Source organism: Arachis stenosperma, chromosome 10 (assembly GCF_014773155.1).
Source record: "Arachis stenosperma cultivar V10309 chromosome 10, arast.V10309.gnm1.PFL2, whole genome shotgun sequence".
NCBI lineage: Eukaryota > Viridiplantae > Streptophyta > Magnoliopsida > Fabales > Fabaceae > Arachis > Arachis stenosperma.
Genome location: NC_080386.1, coordinates 49,292,549 through 49,319,278, shown reverse-complemented (window position 1 = coordinate 49,319,278; position 26,730 = coordinate 49,292,549). Strand labels below are relative to the sequence as shown.

The window sequence follows — 26,730 nt, the reverse complement described above, 5'->3', positions numbered from 1 at the left end:
AAAATAGTATACTTTTGTGATTTCTCCCTAATTTGGACCTAAATGTGAAAACATGCATTTTTATGCTTAAATTGATCATTTTAATTTCACTTTTATTCCAATCGATGCCGTGATATGTTTTGTGAGTGATTTCAGGCCAATTAGGCATGAATGGGTTGGTAGAAAGTGGAGGGAAGCATGCAAGAAGGGAGAACACCTGAAGAAAAAAATAAGGAGAAGCACACAGTCAAGTGTGTGTATGCACAACACCCTATGTGTACGCACAAGTCCCAGCACGTGACTTCATTAAAACATCACGTGGTTCGCAATTTTGGGGCTTCCTGGCCTAATTTTGGAAGGCTAGCGGCTGAATTGAAGTGCTATATCAAGGGAACTTTAACACATATCAAAGCATTAGCTTAGGATTAGTTTTAGGATGCTCTCTTTTAGGGTAGAAAACACATTAGGTTTAGGAGTGGTGTAGATAGAAAAATTCTCTCTTAGAGTTTACTTAATTTCCATTGTACCATTTTATAGTTCAATTGTAGTCTTAGATTTTGCTATCTCATTGTAAGTACTCTTTAATTTCCTTTTTAATTTCACTACTCTTGCTACACTTTCTTCTATTTCAAGTCACTTTGTTAATATATGCAATTTTGATTTCTTGAAGTTTTGGTTGATGAATTTAATGTTTTATCATTTCTCTTTGCTTGTTTGAATGTTTATTGTTGATATTGTGAATATTTTGGTTATAGTTTTCATTTTCCTTTGCAATTTCTTATGTTTTGCTTTTATGCCCACCAAGTGTTTGTGAAAATGTCACTTGATAATTTTGAGTAAATTTTCACACTTTGACTTAGGAAATGAGTTCCTAGGATACTAGAGTTATAATGTCCGACATATAGTGGTAATTCTTGGGTAGTTAGTTGACTCTTATTTCTGTTGACGCTAGCTTTTTACTAAGATGTAAGTTAGCTAGGACTTATGGATTAAGGCCAATTATGCTTGCTTGACTTACTCCTCGATGTTAGGGGTTGACTAAGCGAGATTGACTCATTATAATTGCCGTAGTTGTGGTTATGACGATGATAGGATTCATTAATTCTTATTCCCAAGTCAAGGCTCTTTTATGCATTTATAGCATTTTCACTAGTTTTGACCTTATTTTCTTTTTACTTGCATTAACTTCAATTTTAATCTCTTCTTGTTCTTTTATTTCTTGCTTCTTTTAATTTTCCGTTCCTTGATTCAAAAACCCCTCTTTTTCCTCACAACCAAGAGTGTGACATCTCAATTGCATTGTCCGAGGGAGACGACCCGAGGTTTAATTACTCTCAGTTATTTTTATTTGAAATTAAACTTTGACTGTGGGAGTTGGTTGTCGATTTGGTCTATACTTGCAACGGAAGTTATTTTAAGTGGAAAAATCTAAACCGGTGCAATTCTCTCCATCAGCTGGCCAGCTGGAAAGGGGGATTGCTTAACAAGGTGGGAAAACTATGTTTGATCAATTTAGTAGTGGCTGCAATTATTTCTTACCACATGCAAGTATATTTATTCCATAAAGGAATATACAATAAGATAGGCGAAGCTTTCTCTGAAGAGGTCAAGTTGAAGGTAAAGGCATGAATCTAGTTAGTTGAAAGGTGTTGGTCACCGCCAAGAAGTTTGGTGGTTTGGAGTCTCGAGATCCATTTTGTGCAATTGTTGCTCTTCTTGAGAAGCTAGTTTGGCAATTTTTTATATCCAAACAAGTTATGGGTTCAATTGTTGGCGGAAAAATATCATTCCTCTCCCCGGAGAGTATTTGAGTCGGTCTCGAGACACGGGCTCTTATGTTTGGAAGAGTATATGTTAAACTTGGGATCTCTTGAAGGATGGCTTTGTTTGGTGCATTGGGAATCTAAACCAGAACTTTTGGTTTTCTAATTAGAAAAAAGAGGTGCAACTTTGTCATGTGGATTATGTTCATATTTCTAATTCGAATCTCCAGATCTTGGATCTTTAGTTATTTGGATAGTGGCACCATCAGAATATCTATTCTCCTCTAAACCAGTTTTTGAAAGCCAACAATCTTTCCTATAATCCGGATGTGCAAGCAGGTTCAGTGGTAGCATAATTTTGGTCTGGTGCGACGTCAAAGATTTATGACTCTTGTAGTGATTACTTGTGGCTCAATAAGAAGAAGTTTGGTTGGAAAGACTAGGGAAATTGGCTTTGGCTTTGGCGTCAGCGTATTCTAGAGAAGCATAAATTCTTGGCCTGGCTTGATCTTAGGGAGGCTCTGCCCATTGTTGCTTTTCGTTTCAAGAGTCTTACCATCGGACAACTGTTGATGATGTTTTTCTGGTCAGGAATAAGTTGTTCATTGTATTCGAGATTGTCCGAAAGTTCGGTTAGTTTGGTAGGCTTTGGAGATTTCTGATCAACCTCTGGATTTGATAAACTGGTTCTTGCTTCATAGCAAAGAGCACCCTTTTAGATTCTCTTCTAGTCTATGGTTGATTTGGCGTTCCAAGAATAATGATATCTTTCATCCACATGAGTTTTGGCCTCTGAATAAGGTGACAAGTATGGTTTTGTCCTTAGAAAAGGAACTTTGGAATATATTTGAATTGCAACGAGTTTCTATCCCTTCTACCATTAGTGGCTCATGAATTCCTTCCTCAATGTGTACTTTTAAGATTAATTGTGATGCAAGTTATGCTGGTATTAGTGATCATGTTGGTTTTGCCTGTGTTAGCAGAGATTGACATAGAAGTTGGCAACGAGGTTGTTTGAGAACGATCGGGAGTAGTAATATTTTGCAAGGAGAATTGTTTGCTATTTAGAGATGATATCTTCTAACTTGGGACTTAGGGCAAAGAAATGTTATTTGTGAAACAGATTGTATGGATGCCTTTATTCTTGTCAATAATTTCTAGGATAATTTTGGTTTTATTGATCTTTTAATGCTAAAAATCTAAGACATCATATCTTAAAAATGACGTATTGACCTTGGATTGATGTTGAGAAATACAAATAAAGTGACAAACATCATGACAATAATAACAATGAGAGTAATATTTAGTGAAACGGTTTGCTTTTTAAGTCGTTCCTTTTTTTGTTTTTTCTTTCTTGTTGTTATATTGTTAATTTTCAGTCACCAAAATAAAATTTGTGAATCATAGTGCACAGCATAATAGTATCCAATGGGTAAATTTTGACACGTGGTTCCTCCAATATTTTGAAGCAGCCTTGTACTCTTAGGGTCAGTTTGGCCTAACTTATTAAATAAGTTTTTTTAAAAAAAGAGTTTAAAATATAAGGACTTTTATTAATAATAACTTTTAAATAAGTTATTTTGTATTTGAAAAATTATTATAAAAGTCCTTGTATTAAAGTTGTGCATTAAAATAACTTTTTAAAAAATTAAAAATGTATCTAAAAAATTGTACCAAACACGATTAATATAACTTTTTATAGATATAAAAAAAAAATAGTTTTTTGGTGTTTCCAAACGACCCTTAGTAGTCCAGTAGAACGGTAGAAGTAGTAGATTCGGTAAACCCATTGGCTCCGTTCAATATATCTTCTACTTCTTCAATCACTTTCTCATTACCAGAATTCAAATGCTCTCAACAACCCCCTCCTCTTCTCTTTGACTTTGACTTTCTGCTACTCCTTCGAATGTTCTCCACCAACACCAACGCAACCTCTCTCTTCTTCCCTTCTTCAAACCCTACATCCATCTTCCGAGCTCGCGCCTCCGCCGGAGACCTCTCCTTTCCTCGCTTCTTTCACTCCCTCGCTTCCGCCGCCGCCGTCGCCGGCGGTCTAGGAGCAGCTGGAGGAGGAGGAGCCTCGGACGAAGTCACTGGCGGAACAGCAGCGAGGCGCGGTGGCGGGAACGAAGGGAAGATGAGAGTGAAGGCGAAGGAAAAGAAGTGGTCTCGGAATAGAGAGAGTTATTTGTGGGACAACACTGATCCTCTCCCTCTTCCCATGACTTACCCTGATTCCTCCCCTGTTTCCCCCGATGAAATCGATAAGCGCCTTCAATGCGATCCCAATCTTGAGGTCGTCTTCTTCTTCATTCTCGAAATTCTGTGTTTTTGAGCTGTAATTTAGGGTAAATTCGACTTCATTTCGAGTAATTTTACCTAACTGCACTAAAGAATTTAGTTTCTTAATTCATTCTTTGTCGCTCAAAATCGGATATTGATTTGATTTTATTATGATTGTTCTTGTTGTGTTTAGGATTGTAAAGAGGTGGTTTATGAATGGACTGGGAAGTGCAGAAGTTGCCAAGGTTCAGGATATGTAAACTACTATAACAAAAGAGGGAAAGAGGTTACCTGCAAATGCATTCCTTGCATGGGAATTGGTAATGCTATTGTTCAACATTGCCATCTCCATACCTTCTTAATGTTTCCATTTTGTGACTAGTAGGTGTATGAGGGAATGTTTGAGAGGGCTGAGATTTATAATTTTAGGTAGGTTTTTACTATATTAATGTCATGGAATCATTTTGAGTGGAATGAAACGTGGAGTTGCTTCAAGCTTCCATTGCGTTGTGGGATGGGAACTTTTTTGGTAGTTATTTACTTCCAGTTCCCAAATCCAAGTTCAATCCCATTCCAGTCATTTCACCCAAATTAATTCCGTCAAACACTATATCATTCCATCCTATATTTTAAAATATGCAAATAGTGAAGCTTAACTCCATTGGATTCCGCTTTGTGCTGCCACTTTACATCTTTCAAAGCATAGCCTAGGTCAATGCAACATAAATAATATCTCAAAGAGGATGATTAAACTCTTCAGGTCATATCAACATTGGTTAGGGAATTTTTATTTTTTAATTTTTTTTATAATATATTAGATAAATCTAAATCAACCCCAAACCCACCTAATGCCCACATTGTACTTTTCTGGATAAGACCTTTTAGTCATTGTTATTCTGCTACAGCTTCTCAAGCTGCAGAAGTTTCTTTAGGGAAAACAAAGGGAGAAAAGAGTGGGAAAGGGGGTTTTGGAGAACTCAATTTCGAGTTTCAACAATTTATCTACTGTATGCTATCTATTTATTTAGTGGCTTCAATCAAATGCTAGTTAGGTTTTGTTTTGAACAGGTTCATTTTCTTGTTACACGGAATTCTTAGGTTTAGGCACCCGTTTCTTTGAGGGCCTTGTGTATTCATGACTCGTGATTCTTGATTTATTTTTCCTATTTGTAATGGTCATTAATTGTTACTTGTGCAACAACTTTCTTTATTAAAATTTAGTTTTGTGTCATCTTAACCTTTTTCAGTATAGAAAAGTGGTAGAAGAGTGGTTACTAAAATTTGAGGAAAAAATATCGAAGTATTTAAATTTAAAGAAAGATTTTTTCACATGATAAAAGTTTATCTCTTAGATATGTAATACTGTTTTCTAGTGAACATTTTAAATTACAACATGTAGCATGGAGAGAAAGTTTCACTATTTCTCCTTTGGAATTGAAAGCACCTTGATTTAATATACTGCATGCTATCCAATATGTGTTATGTCACATGAAATGTGGGTCTCAAGTTTAGTTTAAACATTATATCAGATTTAAAACTCTGTCACCTCTTTAGTATGTTGCTCTATTTGTGATCAAATAACCTCCTAATATTTGTATGAAAGAGATCTGTGAGTTGTTCATTTAACTCATCAATGAGTTGGGACAAAATTATTCTGCTTCTAAAGTAGATTATCTCTATGTGGTGTGTAAACTGCTAATTGATAGTGCGAATGGCATTTATGTAGTTCTAATTAATATCATGTCATTTTAATATGGTTTCATAAAATCTGAACTTTATAAGACTTATAAGAGTTTGTCCCCACGCCGCCACAATGACAATTTTTGTTGACTAAATTTTGTGGGATATGTGAAAAGAGTACTTGACTTATCTTGTTTTCTTTCTAATCTGTAAAGTGAACACTCAGAGGCTTTCCTTCTTAATGGTTGCAGACTTCTCTTCTTAAATTCTCAGTTTCTCACTTTACAAGCAATGTCATTTAGAGGATCCAAATCCAAACTATAAGGAAATAGGGAGCATCCTAAATGACATCTTGCATAATCATCACTTGAAGAGCAATTGGACCTGGATTTTTATAGGATGCACTCACAATAGAAATTCTTGATAGAGTAGTTAGCTTCTGATTTCTCCTTTTACAAGCATGCCTACTTTAGAGTATTCAAATACAATATTATGTTGAATCATGTGATGCTTCATATTTCTATTTTGCATAGCACTATTATAGTGTTATGTGTAAATTGTATTAGAATTTGGTGGCTTTTGGCTTTGGTTTTGTGAGATTTTTTTAAAACACATACATGTTAATCATAGGAAAAAAAAGGGGGGAAAGGAAAAGATGTAATAGGGAGAAGGTAAATCTCAAGTGGTACACATTCAATGGTACTGATCAAGGAACTTGTCCTGATTCAGGATGAATTTAATATATATATTGTTTCATGTCATTATTATTGGCTGTATTTAATTGTATTTTCATCAGAGGTATAGGTATTTTGTTATGTTAGTGGACCTTTTCCTTTGATGGACATGTATGATGTTTCAAATTAAGGAAAAATCTTGGGTGGCCTAACTTTGTGTCAACTTTCTGAAATTCCTTCTGCTATGTATTCTTCACTTTTGCTCTAAATCTGGTTTTATGATTAGTCAAGTTGGCCTCACTCGTCCGCGTATTTCATTTGCAGGATATGTGCAGAAGATAACAGCTCGCAAGGACATCGACGTGATGGAGGATTAGGATAATGGAAAACCACCATGATGACACAGCTTTTTTTAACCTTTTAGTTTTTTCTCCTTTGAAAATTATACTGTATTCAATCTTGATGAGCAATATTCTTCTAAACTATGGGTCAAAATATTCATGTAAATCAACATTGGTTAGATTGAAAAATCTCCATAAAGGAATATATAACAAGAGCACACTTGGTTCTTTTTGAGGGAATGTATTCTTTTCCGTAAACTGTGTGCCTATCTTTTAACACACCATATTCTTTTCATATTTTGGACCCCTACATCTCCTTTTGGCATCTTTAGTTTCGTGGTCATCTGCATATTGTTTAGGAATAACCTAAAGTAAAAGATTGGCATGATGAGATGTCTTACCAACTTTTTCTCTCTCTGCCTAGTATAAAAGGCAATGTTCCTCTGTTACATGCCATATCACAGCTGAGAAAGCAAGCAATTCCACTGTAGTAGAAAAATGTCAACAAGCTTTCTTGATTTCCAATACAGCCTCTCAAAGAGGAAGTACCTGAGGAAGCCGTCACGGATGTTCTCGAGGGACAAACAAAACTCGGGTTTGAAGGCTGTTTTCCAGCCTAATGTAGATGAGATGAAGCAGGTGTTTGACAAATTTGATTCCAACAGAGATGGGAAAATTTCTCAGCAGGAGTACAAGGCCACCCTGAGATCTCTGGGCATGGAGAACATGGTTCAAGAGGTGCCAAATATTTTCCGGGTGGTCGATCTGGATGGAGATGGATACATCAACTTCAAGGAGTTCATGGAGGCTCAGAAGATGGGTGGTGGGGTTAGGACGATTGATATACAGAGCGCATTCCGGACATTTGACAAGAATGGTGATGGGAAGATAAGTGCAGAAGAAATTCAAGAGATGCTGAGGAGGCTGGGAGAAAGGTGCAGCCTTCAAGACTGCCAGAAGATGGTGAAAGCGGTGGACACCGATGGAGATGGCATGGTCAACATGGACGAGTTCATGACCATGATGACTCAGTCTAGGAGAGTTGCTTAGATGCTTATGGTTATCATGTCTTGAGGTTGATGTTAGGAGCAACTCAATAAAAACCATATGCCTTTGTTGTGCATGTTTATGTACAAAAAATAAAGCTGGACCTTAGTGTTTGTAGTATGGTACAATTACACACGTATAGATTGTTGAAGGTATCCAACGAAAATTGGCACATATAGATGAGGATTTATATTTTTAACCATTTCTTTTGGGTTCGATATTTACTGGAGGATAGAAATGGAACTTATTTGCTTGAAGAACCATCCACTTTATACATTTGCAATAGCTGAAGAATTAATCATTAGATTTTTGACCTCATAGATATCCTGACACAAAAAAAAAAAAAACCCGAAAAAAAAATGGGGTTCGCTTTATCTCCAAATTCACTATAAAGAGTATTGCATACTTGCAAATGGTAACATTCCTTGAAGAGTCCATGATATCAATCTATTAAAAATGTTCTAACTTCTAGAATTTCAAAATATCTGAGAGGAAAAATTGGACACTAATCTCTAAGCTATTTGGATTACTTGCTAAAAAATCCAATATGCTTATTTTTCGTAGCAAATGAACAGATTTTCGTACACACATACGTAAATAAAAACCCATACTATAAATTTAAAAATCCATATTCGTTTGGAACAAATCTTAATTTATCCCTTAGCTTTTCAAACACTTTATTTTAGTCTCAAAGTTTTAAAATTTAATATTATCCCACCGTTAAATTTGACACAAACAATTAGCATATTAAAAAGTCAATAAGACGTTCGATTTCAGTTCGTAAATAAAATTGGTCTACCAACGATCACTAATGTAAAAACTTTTTATTTAATTCTAGGGTGTTAACGATTGATTGCTAGGATTTGAGATTTTGTACAAAAAGAAAGACAAAAAATGAAAGTGTTACAAAATAATTTTGGTTATGTTTCTCTAATACACAAAAATAAGAATGTATGACTAAAAACATTTTGACGTGCATATTACCCATTTATCAATTATTGGTGTTAAATTGAACGGTAGTACAACATTAAACTCATTTAAAACCTTTTGAAATATAAATAAAATGTTTAAAATATTATGAACCAAATTAAAATTTATTTTAAATATTGAGAACTAAAATAATACTTTATTCAAAAAAAATTATTTATCTGACAGTAAATTATAAAAGAAAAAATTTATTTATTTTTTCTTAAAAAAATAAACTGTAACATATAATGTTGCCTTTGTATGATTTCTTGAGAAGATAAATTTGTAAAAAGAATAATAATATATAAATATAAAAAATTAATTATTATATATTTATATATAACTTTTTTAGCAAAATAATTGACCATAAGTTTTTATAAATAAAAATAACTAATTTTATATTTTATATTTTTATCTATATTTTGATTATAAATATCAATCTATACAATTTAATTATATTATTTACGAGCTGATGATTACTTCATGTAGCATAGTTATTTTGAAAATCACATTCATCTTAGAGATGAAAGTGAGTCAAGCTATTCGATAGGAGTTTGTGCCTGTTTGGCTTCTTTTAGGTTCGGTACTATTTGTCTTCTTTTTTTTAAGTAGGTCAAATTTTGACTTTTTAAAAAGCCTATTAATTAAAAAAGTTAAGCCATAGACTTAAAAAAAATTTATAAATTTATTGAGTCGACTCGTCAAAATAATTTTTTTAAAAATAAATTATTATTAGTTTAGACTTTTAAGTTTTAACTATTTACAAATATTAATTACAAAACAAAATAAAAAAAATAATAGTCAAAACTAGTTAAAATTATATTTTTTTAAAAAAAATATTTATAATTATGAATTATAAATTTTAAAATATATTTAATATCAATTTATATTTTTTAAATTTAGTTGTAGTCTATGGTGGCCACAAATTTTGGTGCCTATAGTGGCTATGGACTTCACAAAATGATATTTTCAACCAAATAAAATAAAAAATTGAAGCACGTTTCAATTCTATTAATAAGTAGTGACATGTTTATAAGTGTAAATAAAAGAAAAAAATTAGACCATTTATCATATTTCTTGACAAAAAAAATGATCTATCGTTTTCTCTTGTCGTCTGAAATGAAGTCGCTACCAATGCCCAAAATTTAAAAAATGATAGTATCTAAAAATACTTACATTGCATTAATATTTTCATTATCTACTTATACTTTTCTTTTTTGTAATTAATAATTTTAAATTTCACTTTACTAATATTAAAATTTAATTAATAACAGTAATTTTAGACTTTAAAATTTTTATTGCAGAATAAAATGATTATTTTAATTAAAAATAAAATATATAAATAATTATTTATTAACGTGAGAAAAAAATTAATGTAATGTAAGTATTTTTAGATACTATCATTTTTTAAATTTTGGGCATTGGTAGCGACTCCATTTCCGATGACAAGAGAAAACGATAGATCATTTTTTTGTCAAAAAATATGATAAATGGTCTAATTTTTTTCTTTTATTTACACTAATAAACATGTCATTATTTATTAATAAAAGTGAAAGGTGCTTCAATTTTTCATTTTATTTGGTTGAAAATATTATTTTGTAAAGTTCATAGCAACCATAGACACCAAAATTTATGGCCACCATAGACTATACCTTAAATTTATTGTTTTGAGTTATAATTTACAAAATAAATTTTTTAAATAGATTTGTGAATTGGAGGACTTTTAAACAAGCCAAACTTAAACATAAAGAAAAAGTTAAATTTGAACCATCTATTTACGGGATGAATTAAGCTCAGCTAAACCAAAGTTCGACACCATTTCCATCCATGCACACATTGGAAGCTTCCCATCAACCATGCTTAGAAAAAAGCAAGATGCATCTCTATATTTTCTCCTTTTTGGTAACGATATGCATTCACTGCTAATATTTTTCTATTCTCATCTTATAAAATTCTGTTTGCCCTTCGCTCTTTTTTCGGAGGAGATATATATACTCACCACTAAATACAGATAACTCATCCATTTCAAGTTTTCAGTAAAGAAATCAACTACTCCAAAAATGAAACCTACTCTAAAAATAAACAACTTTGCTAAATTAGGTACTCCGTAGCTGAGATCAATGGTCAATAGATACGTCAAACGCCATATTATATATATATATATATATATAAATCTTTTATATTTATCTAAAGAATAAAATGTTTCTCTACAATTTAAAAATTTTTAATCGATCATCAATTATCCAAATAACTAGTCTAATAATTAAGGATCAATTAAATATTTTCAATTGTAAAAAAATATTTTATTTTTTGGATAAATAGTCAAAACTGAAAATATTTTACTCTTATTTAGTTACTGAACGGAAAATACTCAAATAATCTCCTTTTTAGCTACCTATAAAATATAATTTGGAACTCAAATTATCTCCTTTTTGCTATTGAATTTTGATAACCAAAAGTCCAAAACGCTCAAACTAACCAAGCTGCAAAAGTATTTAGTGTATATAGAGCCAGCAGTTGAAAACACCATCAACTATATGCGTGCTCAATGGTGGTAGCTAAAAATATTAAAATAAAACTCCGATCCTAATAGATTTCATTTTTCAATTTCATCTTGTCATGGTTGGTGAAACTGATGGAGGTACTATAATTCCTTGCCTTGCAGCATTGGCTTCCCACCCTATGCCCAATTCATTGTCAAAAAGTAAAAAAGTGATATAAGCTTCAATGATCAGAGCATGTAACCACAAAATGTCAAAATGAGACTCCAGGGCCAGTTTAGTTTTCGTTTTCAAAGTTTTCAATATTTTTTGTTATCAGAATTACGTGAACAATCACACTAGTAATCAATTAGAATACTAGCTAACTTAAACAACTTTTTTTTTAAAAAAAAGGGGATTTTAAATTTGTAACCGCATAGTTAACTTGAAGTCCCATCTCATCCACTCATCGCATCGTCGGTACCTTATCTTTAACCGGGTCGCACTGTCATTGTACCTTCCACCGCAACTCCTTTATGCACCGTGCGAAGCCAACATGCATCAAAATATCTTAAATTTAAGATAAAAAAAAAATCCAAAATTTAACAAATGAAACATCACAGCTTAACAGCAGAATCATTCTAAGTTTTACAGACGAAATATCCAAGTCTAATAAAAAAATCCAAATCTCCACAAAAAGAAACATCCTCAAAAGGGAGTAGTATATTAAAAAAAAAGGCGAAAATCCAGGGGAAGTCGACTTCACGTGAAGTTGATAATTGATGAGTCGTTTATCAACTTCACCTGAAGTACCTAAGTTTTCACCTTACAAAAAACATCCGAATCTTTACAAACACAAACATCCGTTTATCATTAAAAAAATTCGATCATTAATTACATGTTCGAGATGGAAAAAATTTTCAAAAAATTGAGAAAATGACATCGGACACAAGATGCATTACCTTGCAATCGGCGGCAAATAACAGTTATAGCGCTGCTCGTTCTATGCACCAGGAGCAGGGATGGACACTGGCGGACGTCCGTTCAAGGTTGGCGTCAGGTGGTGCAGTGCAGTAACGCTGCCAAGGAGCTCCCGTCATGTGTGTATTGGACGTCGATTTCAGTACTAGGCACAGCGGCTCCTTCGACAGAAGATTGACTGTCACTATTAGGTGCAGCAGTATGTCCCCCGACGACAGAGCTAACCGGAACAAATGAAGTACGACATGGATAGGATGAAAGAGAAAGAGAGATGCGGTTGTTTTTTTAATTTTGAGTAATAGTAAAAAATCAAATTAGGGTTAAGTTTGAATGATGTTATGAGATATTTTTTTTATATTGTTGGACTTTTTTTGTTGCGATTTATATGGTAGTTGGCAGAGTTGACTGTTATTCTAATTGATTTCTTAACTTTTTTTTTTCAAGTACAACTTTAAGTCAAATCGCACAAACAAGAGAAAAGAAAAAACGAAATTATTGAATATAAGACGGGATGAATGAAGACTTACCTATGCTCAAGTCAATTCCACGGTTTTTTAGCTCTCTATATTCTTGACAGAGAGCACAAGGTTCACAACAGAAATGAACTAAGCAGTCCATACAAGGTGCCTCTGGCAACTCATATTGTGCCCTCATCTTTGAGCGGTAAAAGCATGAATACAAGCATGGAAACCCAATAAGAGCCAGTGCCCCATAAATAGCTCCCTCACATGTGCATGCTGCATATAAACATACTCTATTTCATTATTCATCCTGCCTCTAATTATGTTTCTCAACAATAGCTTATACTATGTTTAATAATTAATTTTTATCTCATATCAGAAATTTAAGGGGAAAAAAAAGAGCAAGAGATACCATAAAAAAAACAAGTATGTTATGTATACATTACAAATCAGTTACTAAATCAGTTAAACATATAAAATATATATACTAAAGATATATAAAAACAGACATGTAAATATATATAAATATATAATGATTGAATAAAATTATATTTCTAACCTTTATTTTACAGTTCCTCCTTTTTTTAGTAGATAGAAAATTAGAGACATACTTTGTGTATGAACTAAAAGAAAGGGTCTTACTTGAAGTTCCTTTACTTACTATCTCTGCTATTTGTCCAAAAGTAATACAAGGGCAGAAGCAAGTGACCACACCTTACAAAAATTAAAAAAACAATGTCAAAATATAAATATATAACTTGAGAATAATGTCAAGAATTCAGATGGTTTGCGGCGAGGCTCTTACAGTTTGCAGGATCATCAAAACAACGGCAGAGACCGGTGGACCAACGCTGCAACCGGAGAGGTCCTCTGATGCCGCCGGTGAGGTATGGAGCAGCATAAGGATGTGATGTACCATAGTTTGGAACTGCCGGCGCTGGTATGACATAACCACCAGGATTATGGCCTTGAATTGCATATGTCTCTGCTTCATCTACTGCTGGGTACATGGACATTGTTAGTACTTAATAATAGTACTCTCCCTCAGAATTTCAGAAAATGAATTAGAATTCGTAATCTTACTCTTGGCTAAGACTAAGAGTACTATAAATAGCGGGGATTTTTCAGAAATAAATAAACAAAATCTTTATTTCCTAAAACAAATAAAATATACTTAAATACCTAATTTTTATGTGTGACAAAAAATTGGGTGTGTCATAAATAAATAAAAAGTCAACCACATTAAGTGTATATAAAAACTTAATTACCAAATTAGTCCTTCATATAAAATACATGTTAAATACAAAATATATATTAAAACTAAATTAAATAATATGTATTTATACATAAATATATAGTGGCTGATTTAGTAAATAATTTTATTGTACAAATAGTATTTTTAATAAAAATTATTTAAAAAAAATAAAATACATATTAAATACCTAATTCTTTTATATTAGAAAATAGAGATTTATTTATTTCTAATTATTTTGCTAAAATTAGCTTGATAAAGAGAAAACATGTCAATTAAATTTGTAACTGACATAGCTAGTTTTGGAATAATATTAATGTTGGATCTGATTAGGTTTTACTGTTTTAGTAAAGATTTGAATATCACGGGTATTAAAAGTGGGACAGGTTTCTCCGCAACTTAGGAAAACAAATAAATTAAATTAAAAGTTATGACGTTACATAGCACCTTATCCTTCTTACGAAGCTAGTGAGATGCAAAAATGCTAACTTATTAGAGTTTGTAATTTCTTTAAAAGATTTTACTGGAAAAAATATATAGTCTCTTGACTTGGAATTGCACATGGCCATAGCATGTATTCAAGCAAATAAATTAAATTAAATTGTTGGTTGTGACGTTACATTGCACCTTGATCCTTCTTATTAGTTCTTAGGAAGCTAGTTAGATGGTAACTTACCAGTGTCCGTAACTTCGTTGAAAGATCTTATTGGGAAAAAGAAATATACTCATACTTGGACTTGTGCATGGTCATAGCATGTGTTCAAGATTCAAAGCTGAATCCATAATAGTTTATTGTTTCCGCAAAATGGGATGATGTAAGATGAAAAACACGATGGAACCAATGATTAATTTGGTAACAAATAATTGGGTACTTGTTTCACATGGACATTAGAATGTAATTAAATAACAAGTCAATGGCCCAATGCTCGTCCGAAAGAAAAAAAAAAGTAAACTATTATTTTTACCCACTAAAATTAAAATCGTTGACACATCTATTCATAAAAAATGAAAATTACCATTTGTATTCATAAAACATGAGTTCTATATAATAAAATTACCCAAATACTAAAAAATTACATAAAAACTCCAAATTACCCTTATCATCATCAGCATCATTCACCCCCCTAATTCTTTCCTTCCTTGTTTCGTCGACAGATCCACATAAGAAGCAAATGCTATGAAATTAAGGAAATTAAGAAGGGAGAAATTTGTAGTTGCGGTGTGATTTCAAACGGCGGAGGAGTCACTTTCGTGGCCCAACTCATCCACGTCCTTCACCTCCATGAATTCTCTATTTTTATTTTCTTCCTCTTTCCATAACTCAACCAATGCAAAATCTACAATCCCATCATTGCAATTTTCTATTTTCATTCTTTTTTTCATTCAATGATGCCTCTTTTTATGTGTGTGCTTATCTTCTTGTTTTAACTTGCATGTTGATTCTAAAAAAGTCCTTTTTTCTGGGTTGAGGATTCGAAGAAGTAGAAGAGAGAGAAGCAAAACACATAAAGATAGAGAGAGAGAGAAAGAGAGAGAGGAAGGAGTTGGCAGAGTTGACGTACTCTGGCGACAGCGACGAACTCAGAAAATGGAAGGAGAGAGAGAGGATGAGGTTAGTGGGGTGGTGGTTAAGAGGAAAAGATGATGCACATGATGATAAGGGTACTTTGAGATTTTTATGTGATTTTTTAGTGTTTGGATAATTTTGTTACATGGAATTCATGTTTTATAGGTACAAATGGTAAATTTCTTTTTTTATGGATAGATATATTAACGTTTTCAACTTTTATGGGTAAAAATAGTAGTTTACTGAAGAAAAAAATAAACAAACAAGTAACTGCAAATTGAATCGGGTGGATATTTCATTACCAACTATATATGTTACAAAATTCCAAATGATATATATATATATATATATATATATATATATATATATATATATATATATTAGCACTTTTATTTATTATCTTTAAGTTGGACTTATGGGGAGCTCTCATCAAGGTGGCTTGTGCTTGAATCCGTCCTTGAACATCCACCAATGATTGAATCTCCAATAGACAAAAACTTGTGAAAACTTGAAAGTGAAATAAGCATATACCAACTACTAAGAGGTGGCACCAAAAACTTGATGTGAAAATTTATTGTCAGTCTAAAATTTCTCAATAGAAATAGAACTTCGTTGTAACTATAGTTCCAAACAAACTAATAATTCTCAATCAAATTTTAATATTGGTTGTCACAAGTACAAACACCAATAAAATAAACCGAAGTATTTAAACATCGGGTCGTTTCATAAGAAATTGCAATAAAGTGATCAATTATTGGCTATGAAGAAACAAGGGGGTATGATTTGGTAATTAACAAGAAAAGTAAATAACAATAAAGTAAATAACAATTAACTAACAAAGGAAAGGAAAAGAACTATTGGCTAAGACTTGAGAATTTGAGATCACCATCCTTGTCTACAAACCATATATTGACAACTATGAGGGACCATCCCATTTAGTCTACTTCTATGCTTAAAGTATGTATAATGTCTAGTTCAACGCTTGAAGTATGTCAAATAGGCTTGATCAACATCAATCCATAAGTCCTAACCTAGCTACAAATTGACTTAGTAGTTGGCTAGTGTTAATGGTTATCAAATTCACCACAAAGTGTTCTCAAATCACCAATTCAATGAGACCCAATGACTCAAGGTCACTCAATTCCCTTAGCCTAGGACAAGAGTAAAGAAAACTACTCTAAAATAAGTGAAAATATTTTATCAAAAACCTAGAGTGCAATAAAAGTAAACATCACAAAATGCAATAATTAATGAAGCCCATAACAAACATAAGCAAGAAATCAACAATGGCAATTAAGATAAACATAAAAAGGCATGGAAACATAAAATTGCATTAAAAGGGAATTAAAATATAACAAGATTTCATGAAAGTAAAAATTGCAAAATTAGGAATTTAACAAGGAAAGCTAAGAAGATTGAGACAATAGAACAATAAAATATAAAGAGAATTGTCACGTGTACGCATGGGTAATGCGTACGCGTCACTGGCAAAATTCTTCTTCACGCGTATGCGTGGGTGACGCGTGCGTGTTGCTGGCAGATCTCCTTCTCACGCGTACGCGTGGGTGATGCGTGCGCATGGCCTTGACTTCAGCAAATCCTCGTTTTTTCATGAATTCTCCATTTTTGCATGCTTTATCTTCATTTCTTCAACCCAATCTTCGCCTTCTAATCCTGAAATCACTTAACAAACATATCAAGACATCGAATGGAATTAAAGTGAATTAAATTTAGCAATTTTAGGGTTTAAAAAGCATGTTTTCACTTTTAAGCACAAAATAGGAAAAATTCACAAAATCATGCTATTTCATTGAATAAATGTAAGAAAAGTTGATAAAATCCCCTAAATTCAACACAAGATAAACCACAAAATTGGGGTTTATTGGTGGACGAAATTGTGATCACATTATATGTTTCTTGGATTTTGAATGAAAGCTTATTTATGGCACTGCCATGTTCTAATTATTTTGAGATGAAGGCTTCAAAGGGGCAGCACCTGTGTGAGGTTTTCTTTATTGGAATTCACAACTCCGCTCAACTAACCAGCAAGTGTACTGGGTCGTCCAAGTAATAACCTTACGTGAGTAAGGGTCGAATCCACAGAGATTGTTGGTACGAAGCAAGCTATGGTCACCTTGCAAATCTCAGTTAGGCAGATTAAAAAGGTAATAGTGATAATTGGATTGTTAAATAAAAAGGAATAATAAAAGGGATAGAGATACTTATGCAGATTCATTGGTAGGAATTTCAGATAAGCGGAATGGAGATGCTGTAGAGCTCTCGGACGCCTGCTATCCCATTGCTTCTACTCAATCCTTCTTACTCCTTTCCATGGCAAGCTTTGTATAGGGGTTCACCATCAACTGTGGCTACTTTCATCCTCACGGGGAAATATCCTATGCGGCTGTCACTCGCACAGCTAACCAGTCTGGAGGCATCACCCATGGTTGATAGCTACATCCCATCCTCGCAGTGAAAGCTAATGCTCACGCACTCTGTCACAGTACGGCCAATCACCGGTTGGTTCCCTCCCCTACTGGAATAGAATCCCTCTTTTGCGTTTGTCACTAACGCCCAGCAGGTTACAGGTTTGAAACACGTCACAGTCATTCATGAACGGAATCCTACTCGGAATACCACAGACAAGGTGAGACTTTCCGGATTCCCAGGATCCTACTCGGAACACCACAGACAAGGTTGGACTTTCCGGATCCAGACAAATGCCGCCATCTATCTAGCTTATACCACGAAGATTCTGTTGGGGAATCTAAGAGATACACATTCAAGCCTTGTTGCATGTAGAACGGAAGTGGTTGTCAATCACGCGCGTTCATTAGTGAGAATAATAATGAGGGTTATCTAACTCATCATCATTCATCATGTTCTTGAGTACGAATGAATATCTTGGAATAAGAATAAGATAGAGAATTGAATAAAAGAAAATAGAACTTCATTAATCCTTGAGGTACAGCAGAGCTCCACACCCTTAATCTATGGTGTGCAGAAACTCCACTGTTGAAAATACATAAGTGAAAGAGGTCCAGGCATGGCCGAATGGCCAGCCCCCTAAACGTGATCAATGATCTCCTAAGATGAAGAATAAAACAAAACTGAGACCAAAGATATCTAATACATCAATAATTCATCCTATTTATAATAAACTGGCTCCTAGGGTTTACATGAGTAAGTAATTGATGCATAAATCCACTTCCAGGGCCCACTTGGTGTGTGCTTGGGCTGAGCTTGATCTATCCACGAGCTGAGGCTTCTCTTGGAGTTGAATTTCGAGTTATCATGTGTTTTGGGCGTTCAACTCCGGATAATGACGTTTTTCTGGCGTTTAACTCTAGAAAGGAGCGTGTACTTGGCGTTCAACGCCAAGTTGCGTCGTCATTCTTCGAATAAAGTATGGACTATTATATATTGCTGGAAAGCCCTGGATGTCTACTTTCCAACGCCGTTGAGAGCGCACCATTTGGAGGTCTGTAGCTCCAGAAAATCCATTTCGAGTGCAGGGAGGTCAGAATCCAACAGCATCAGCAGTCCTTTTGTCAGCCTTTTTCAGAGTTTTGCTCAAATCCCTCAATTTCAGTCAGAATTTACCTGAAATCACAGAAAAACACACAAACTCATAGTAAAGTCCAGAAATGTGAATTTAACATAAAAACTAAGGAAAACATCCCTAAAAGTAGCTCAAACTTACTAAAAACTATATAAAAACAATGCCAAAAAGCGTATAAATTATCCGCTCATCACAACACCAAACTTAAATTGTTGCTTGTCCCCAAGCAACTGAAAATCAAATAGGATAAAAAGAAGAGAATATACTATAAAGTCAAAATATCAATGAATATTAATTTAATTACATGAGCGGGACTTGTAGCTTTTTGCTTCTGAATAGTTTTGGCATCTCACTTTTTCCTTTGAAGTTCAGAGTGATTGGCTTCTCTAGGAACTTAGAATTTCAGATAGTGTTATTGACTTTCCTAGTTAGGCATGTTGATTCTTGAACACAGCTACTTATGAGTCTTGGCTGTGGCCCTAAGCACTTTGTCTTCCAGTATTACCACCGGATACACAAATGCCACAGACACATAACTGGGTGAACCTTTTCAGATTGTGACTTAGCTTTGCTAAAGTCCCCAGTTAGTGGTGTCCAGAGCTCTTAAGCACACTCTTTAGCTTTAGATCACGACTTTAACCATTCAGTCTCAAGCTTTTCACTTGGACCTTCATGACACAAGCACATGGTTAGGGACAGCTTGATTTAGCCGCTTAGGCCTGGATTTATTTTCCTTGGGCCCTCCTATCCAGTGATGCTCAAAGCCTTGGATCCTTGCCTTAAAATTTTCGCCCCTTTTTTTTTTTTTTCACTGCTTTTTTCTTGCTTCAAGAATCAATTTCATGATGTTTTTCAGATCATCAATAACATTTCTCTTTGTTCATCATTCTTTCAAGAGCCAACAATTTTAACACTCATAAACAACAATATCCAAAGACATATGCACTGTTCATTCATTCATTCAGAAAATAAAAGCATTGTCACCACATCAATATATTTAAACCAAATTCAATAATAATTTCGAAAATTATGTACTTCTTGTTCTTTTGAATTAAAACATTTTTCTTTTAAGAGAGGTGAAGGACTAATGGAATTTATTTATAGCTTTAAGGCATGGTTTACATACTAGTGATCATGAAGTAGAGACACAAAAGCATAGATAAATATAATATTAAAAACCGAAAACAGAAAGAAATAAAGAACAAGGAATGAATCCACCTCTAGTGGCGTCTTCTTCTTGAAGGACCAATGATGTTCTTCAACTCTTCTATGTCCCTTCCTTGCCTTTGTTGCTCCTCCCTCATTGCTCTTTGATCTTCTCTTATTTCTTGGAGAGTGAGGGCGTGTTCATGGTGTTCCACCCTTAGTTGTTCCACATTATGGCTCAAATCTTCCAAGGAGGTATTAAGTTGCTCCCAATAGTTGTTGGGAGGAAAGTGCATTTGAGGCATTTGTTGATGGTGAACCTCCTCTTGTTCTCCTTGAGGGCCGTGAGGAACTTCCCTTGTTTGCTCCATCCTTTTCTTGGTGATGGGCTTGTCTTCTTCAATGGAGACATCTCCATCTATGATAACTCTGGCTGAATAACATAGATGGCATATGAGGTGAGGGAAGGCTAGCCGTGCCATGTATGAAGGCTTGTCAGCTATTTTGTAGAGTTCATTGGATATGACTTCATGAACCTCTACTTCCTCTCCAATCATGATGCTATGAATCATGATGGCCCGATCCACAGTAACTTCAGATCGGTTGCTTGTAGGAATGATGGATCTTTGGATGAATTCCAACCATCCTCTAGCTACAGGCTTGAGGTCCAGTCTTCTTAGTTGGACTGGATTACCTTTGGAGTCAACTCTCCATTGGGCGCCTTCCACACAAATGTCCCTAAGGACTTGGTCCAACCTTTGATCAAAGTTGACCCTTCTAGTGTAGGGGTGTTCATCACCTTGCATCATAGGTAAATGAAACGCCAACCTCACATTTTCCGGACTAAAATCCAAGTATTTCCCCCTAACCATTGTGAGATAATTCTTTGGATTCGGGTTCATACTTTGATCATGGTTTCTAGTGATCCATGCATTGGCATAGAACTCTTGAACCATTAAAATTCCAACTTGTTGTATGGGGTTGGCTATGACTTCCCAACCTCTTCTTTGAATTTCAAGTCGGATTTCCGGATACTCATTTTTCTTGAGTTTGAAAGGGACCTCATGGATCACTTTCTTCTTTGCCACAACATCATAGAAGTGGTCTTGGTGGCTCTTGGAGATGAATCTCTCCTTCTCCCATGACTCGGAAGTGGAAGCTTTTGCCTTCCCTTTTCCTTTTCTTGAGGAAACTCCGGCCTTGGGTGCCATTGATGGTGAATGAAAAATAAAAAGCTTAGGCTTTTTACCACACCAAACTTAAAGTTTGCTCGCCCTCGAGCAAAAAAGAAAAGAAGAGTAGAAGAAGAAGAAGAGAATATTGGAAGAGAAGGAGAAGAGTGGTTTCGGCTATATGGGAGAAGAAGGTGTTTGTGTTGTGGGAAAATGATGAAGAATGGAAGGGTATTTATAGGGAGGGGGGAGGGTATAGGTTCGGCCAATTTGGGTGGGAATGGGTGGGAAATTGAATTTGAAAGTAGTGGGGGTAGGTGGGGTGTATGATGTGAATGGTGAATGGGGTAATTGGGAAGAGGAATTGAGGTGATTGATGAAGAAGATGTTGGGAAGTGTGATATGGGGAAGAGTAATCACATTCACAAAAACTAGGATTAGGAGGTAAGGTATGAATATGTTAGGTGGGGATCCTGTGGGGTCCACAGATCCTGAGGTGGGGATCCTGTGGGGTCCACAGATCCTGAGGTGTCAAGGAATTCCATTCCTTCACCATATAGGCATGTAACATGCCTTCATGCATCATTCTGGCGTTCAAACGCCCATTGATGCACGTTCTGGGCGTTAAACGCCCATGTTATGCATGTTTCTGGCGTTGAACGCCAGTTTCATGCTTGTTTCTGGCGTTCAGCGCCAGATTGTCCTCTGTGTGCGCATCCTGGCGTTAAACGCCAGGTTGTTGCTTGTTTTGGGCGTTCAGCGCCAGAATGGTGCTCTGTTCTGGCGTTGAACGCCGGCCAGATGCACCTTCTGGGCGTTGAACGCCAGCCCGTGCGTCCTCCAGGGTGAAAAATTTTTTTCTTCTGTTTTTGACTCTGTTTTTAATTTTTTTTGATTTTTTCGTGACTCCTCATGATCATGTACCTAATAAAACACAAAAATAACAAAGAAACAAAATAAAATAAAATTAGATAAATGAAATTGGGTTGCCTCCCAACAAGCGCTTCTTTAATGTCAATAGCTTGACAGTGGTTCTCATGGAACCACAAGGTGATCAGGTCAATTTAAGTGTGGTATTCCCAACACCAAACTTAGAGTTTGGATATGGGGTTTGAACACCAAACTTAGAGTTTGGTTGTGGCCTCACAACACCAAACTTAGAGTTTGACTGTGGAGGCTCTTCTTGACTCTGAACTGAGAGAAGCTCTTCATGCTTACTCTCTTTTGTCACAGAGGGATGGCCATGTGCTTGAAACACAAGGTAGTCCCCATTCAATTGAAGGACTAACTCACCTCTGTTGACATCTATCACAGCTCCTGCTGTGGCTAGGAAAGGTCTTCCTAGGATGATGCATTCATCATCTTCTTTCCTAGTGTCTAGGATTATGAAATCAGTAGGGATGTAAAGGCTTTCAACCTTTACTAGCACGTCCTCTACGAATCCATAAGCTTGTCTTATGGACTTATCTGCCAATTGTAATGAGAACAAGGCAGGTTGTACCTCAATGATCCCGATCTTCTCCATTACAGAGAGTGGCATAAGATTTATCCCTGACCCTAGATCACATAGAGCTTTTTCAAAGCTCATGGTGCCAATGGTGCAAGGTATTAAGAACTTGCCAGGATCTTGTTTCTTTTGAGGTAGAGTTTTCTGAATCCAAGTATCTAGTTCACTAATGAGCAAGGGAGGTTTACTTTCCCAAGTCTCATTACCAAACAGCTTGGCATTCAGCTTCATGATAGCTCCTAAATATAGAGCAGCTTGCTCTCCAGTCACATCTTCATCCTCTTCTGAGGATGAATAGTCTTCAGAGCTCATGAATGGCAGAAGGAGATTTAATGGAATCTCTATGGTCTCTAGGCGAGCCTCAGATTCCTCAGGATCCTTAATAGGAAACTCCTTCTTGCTTGAGGGACGTCCCAGGAGGTCTTCCTCACTAGGATTTTCGTCCTTCTCCTCCCTAGTGCATTCGGCCATTTTGACTAAATCAATGGCCTTGCACTCTCCTTTTGGATTTTCTTCAGTATTGCTTGGGAGTATACTGGGAGGAGTTTCAATGACTTTCTTGCTCAGCTGGCCCACTTGTGCCTCCAGATTTCTGATGGAAGATCTGGTTTCATTCATGAAACTGAAAGTGGCCTTTGACAGATCAGAGACTATATTGGCTAAATTAGAATTGTTTTGTTCAGAGTTCTCTGTCTGTTGCTGAGAAGATGATGGATATGGCTTACTATTATTCAGCCTTGTACGTCCACCATTGTTAAAACCTTGTTGAGGTTTTTTGTTGATCCTTCCAGGAGAAATTCGGATGATTTCTCCATGATGAGTTATAGGTGTTTCCATAAGGTTCACCTAAGTAATTAACCTCTGCCATGGCAGGGTTTTCAGGATCATAAGCTTCTTCAGAAGCTGCCTCTCTATTACTGTTGGATGCATGTTGCAATCCATTCAGATTCTGAGAGATCATGTTGACCTGTTGAGTCAACACTTTGTTCTGAGCCAATATGGCATTCAGAGCATCAATTTCAAGAACTCCTTTCTTCTGAGGTACCCCATTATTCACGGAATTCCTCTCAGAAGTATACATGAACTGGTTGTTTGCAACCATGTCAATGAGTTCTTGAGCCTCTCCAGGCGTTTTCTTCAGGTGAATAGATCCACCTGCAGAATGGTCCAATGACATTTTCGAAAATTCAGAGAGACCATAATAGAATATATCTAATATGGTCCATTCTGAAAACATGTCAGATGGACATCTCTTGGTCAGCTGCTTGTATCTTTCCCAAGCTTCATAGAGGGATTCACCATCTTTTTGTTTGAAGGTTTGAACATCCACTCTCAGCTTGCTCAGCTTCTGAGGAGGAAAGAATTTATCCAAGAAGGCAGTGACCAGCTTATCCCATGAGTCCAGGCTATCCTTGGGTTGTGAATCCGACCATACTCTAGCTCTGTCTCTTACAGCAAAAGGGAAAAGCATGAGTCTGTAGACTTCAGGATCAACCCCATTCGTCTTTACAGTCTCACAGATCTGCAAGAACTCAGTTAAAAACTGGTAAGGATCTTCAGATGGAAGTCCATAAAACTTGCAGTTTTGTTGCATTAAAACAACTAGTTGAGGCTTAAGCTCAAAGTTATTGGCTCCAATGGCAGGAATGGAGATGCTTCTTCCATCAAATTTGGACGTTGGCTTAGTGAAGTCACCAAGCATTCTCCTTGCATCATTATTATTATTTTCGGCCATCACCTCTTGTGCTAATGTTTCTGAAAGGTTGTTTCTGGATTGTTGTAATTTAGCTTCTCTTAATTTTCTCTTCAGAGTCCTTTCAGGTTCTGGATCAATTTCAACAAGGGTGCCTTTATCCTTGTTCCTGCTCATATGAAAGAGAAGAAAACAAAAAAAGAAAAAGGAATCCTCTATGTCACAGTATAGAGATTCCTTTATGTTAGTAGAAAAAGAAGGGGGTAGAGGAATAAAGAGGGGGATTCGGATTCTTGGAGGAAGAGAGGTGGAGAGAAGTGTTAGTAATTAAATAATTAAATAGAATAAGAAAAGAGAAAAGAAAATTCGAAAATAATTTTTGAAAAGGGGTTAGTGATTTTTGAAAATTAGAGATAAAATGTAATTAAAATTAAAACATGAAACAATTAATTAATTAAAAAGAAATTTTGAAAAAGGGATGAGATATTTTCGAAAATAGATGAGAGAGAAGTAGTTAGGTGGTTTTGAAAAAGATAAGAAACAAACAAAAAGTTAGTTAGTTGATTGAAAAAGATTTGAAATCAAAATTGAAACAGATAAGAAGATAGCAAGTTAGATAAGATATTTTGAAATCAAATTTTGAAAAAGATAAATTTTTTTTTTTGAAAAAGATAAATTAAAAGATAAAAAGATTTAATTCAAAAATGATTTGAAATTATTTATTTCACTAACAAGAAACTACAAGATAAGATTCTAGAACTTAAAGATTGAACCTTTCTTAACAAGAAAGTAACAAACTTCAAATTTTTTGAACCAATCACATTAATTATTAGTGAATTTTCGAAAATATCAAATAAAGATAAGAAAAAGATTTTGAAAGCATTTTGAAAAAGATTTTTGAAATTTTCGAAAAATAGAAAAAAAATGAAAAAGTTATGATTTTTTTGAAAAAGATTTTTGAAAAGATAAGATTTTTAAAATTGAAATTTTGATTTGACTAGTAAGAAACATTAATTTTAAAAATCTTTTGACCAAGTCAACCCAAAATTTCGAAATTTTGGAGGAAATTAGGGAAAAGATATATTTATTTTTTTTTTGATTTTTGAATTTTTAAAGAAAAACACAAAAATGACCCAAAACATGAAAATTTTGGATCAAGACACAAGATGCATGCAAGAATGCTATGAATGTCAAGATGAACACCAAGAACATTATGAAGATCATGATGAACATCAAGAACATAATTTTGAAAAATTTTTGATGCAAAGAAAACATGCAAGACACCAAACTTAAAAATCTTTAATGCATGGAAAATATGAATGCAAAAATGCACATGAAAAACAACAAACAATACAAAACAAGAAATCATCAAGATCAAACAAGAGGACTTATCAAGAACAACTTGAAGATCATGAAGAACACTATGAATGCATGAGATTTTCGAAAAATGCAAGAAAAAATTTTTAAAAACATGCAATTGACACCAAACTTAAAAATTAACACAAGATTCAAACAAGAACACAAAATATTTTTGGATTTTATGATTTTCTAATTTTTTTGGATTTTTTATTTAATATTTTCGAAAATAAGGTTTTGAAAAACGAAAAATAAAAGAAAATTTTTGAAAAAGATTTTTGAAAAGAAAATTACCTAATCTGAGCAACAAGATGAACCGTCAGTTGTCCATACTCGAACAATCCCCGGCAACGGCGCCAAAAACTTGGTGGACGAAATTGTGATCACATTATATGTTTCTTGGATTTTGAATGAAAGCTTATTTATGGCACTGCCATGTTCTAATTATTTTGAGATGAAGGCTTCAAAGGGGCAGCACCTGTGTGAGGTTTTCTTTATTGGAATTCACAACTCCGCTCAACTAACCAGCAAGTGTACTGGGTCGTCCAAGTAATAACCTTACGTGAGTAAGGGTCGAATCCACAGAGATTGTTGGTACGAAGCAAGCTATGGTCACCTTGCAAATCTCAGTTAGGCAGATTAAAAAGGTAATAGTGATAATTGGATTGTTAAATAAAAAGGAATAATAAAAGGGATAGAGATACTTATGCAGATTCATTGGTAGGAATTTCAGATAAGCGGAATGGAGATGCTGTAGAGCTCTCGGACGCCTGCTATCCCATTGCTTCTACTCAATCCTTCTTACTCCTTTCCATGGCAA

At 34.7% G+C, this 26,730-nt stretch overlaps 2 protein-coding genes across 10 annotated transcripts; one reads left to right on the top strand and one right to left on the bottom strand.

Annotated features, from left to right (window-relative positions):
* Positions 1 to 3,525: 3,525 nt before the first annotated feature.
* Positions 3,526 to 7,966, top strand: LOC130955190 (uncharacterized). The gene is given in 5 exon segments (XM_057882013.1): positions 3,526 to 4,038; positions 4,219 to 4,315; positions 4,318 to 4,345; positions 6,666 to 6,770; positions 7,206 to 7,966. Coding segments are annotated over 5 exon segments (1,185 nt in total). The 5' UTR covers positions 3,526 to 3,648; the 3' UTR covers positions 7,771 to 7,966.
* Positions 7,967 to 11,157: 3,191 nt separating this feature from the next.
* On the bottom strand, positions 11,158 to 13,720 carry LOC130955188 (cell number regulator 10-like). 9 transcript variants are annotated; one of them, XR_009076631.1, is made up of 6 exons: positions 13,461 to 13,720; positions 13,298 to 13,369; positions 12,722 to 12,931; positions 12,176 to 12,414; positions 11,698 to 11,783; positions 11,185 to 11,413 (listed from the first exon to the last, which is right to left on the bottom strand). XR_009076631.1 is itself a non-coding variant. In XM_057882009.1 (5 exons), exons 1-4 carry the CDS (start codon positions 13,669 to 13,671, stop codon positions 12,200 to 12,202), a joined length of 708 nt encoding a protein of 235 aa, XP_057737992.1. In that variant the 5' UTR covers positions 13,672 to 13,720; the 3' UTR covers positions 11,175 to 11,783; positions 12,176 to 12,199. The 9 variants fall into 9 exon arrangements, 4 of the variants coding, with proteins under 4 accessions (XP_057737995.1, XP_057737994.1, XP_057737992.1 ...); XR_009076632.1 differs by having other exon boundaries at positions 11,698 to 11,745; XR_009076633.1 differs by having other exon boundaries at positions 11,170 to 11,783; positions 12,176 to 12,355.
* Positions 13,721 to 26,730: the final 13,010 nt, after the last annotated feature.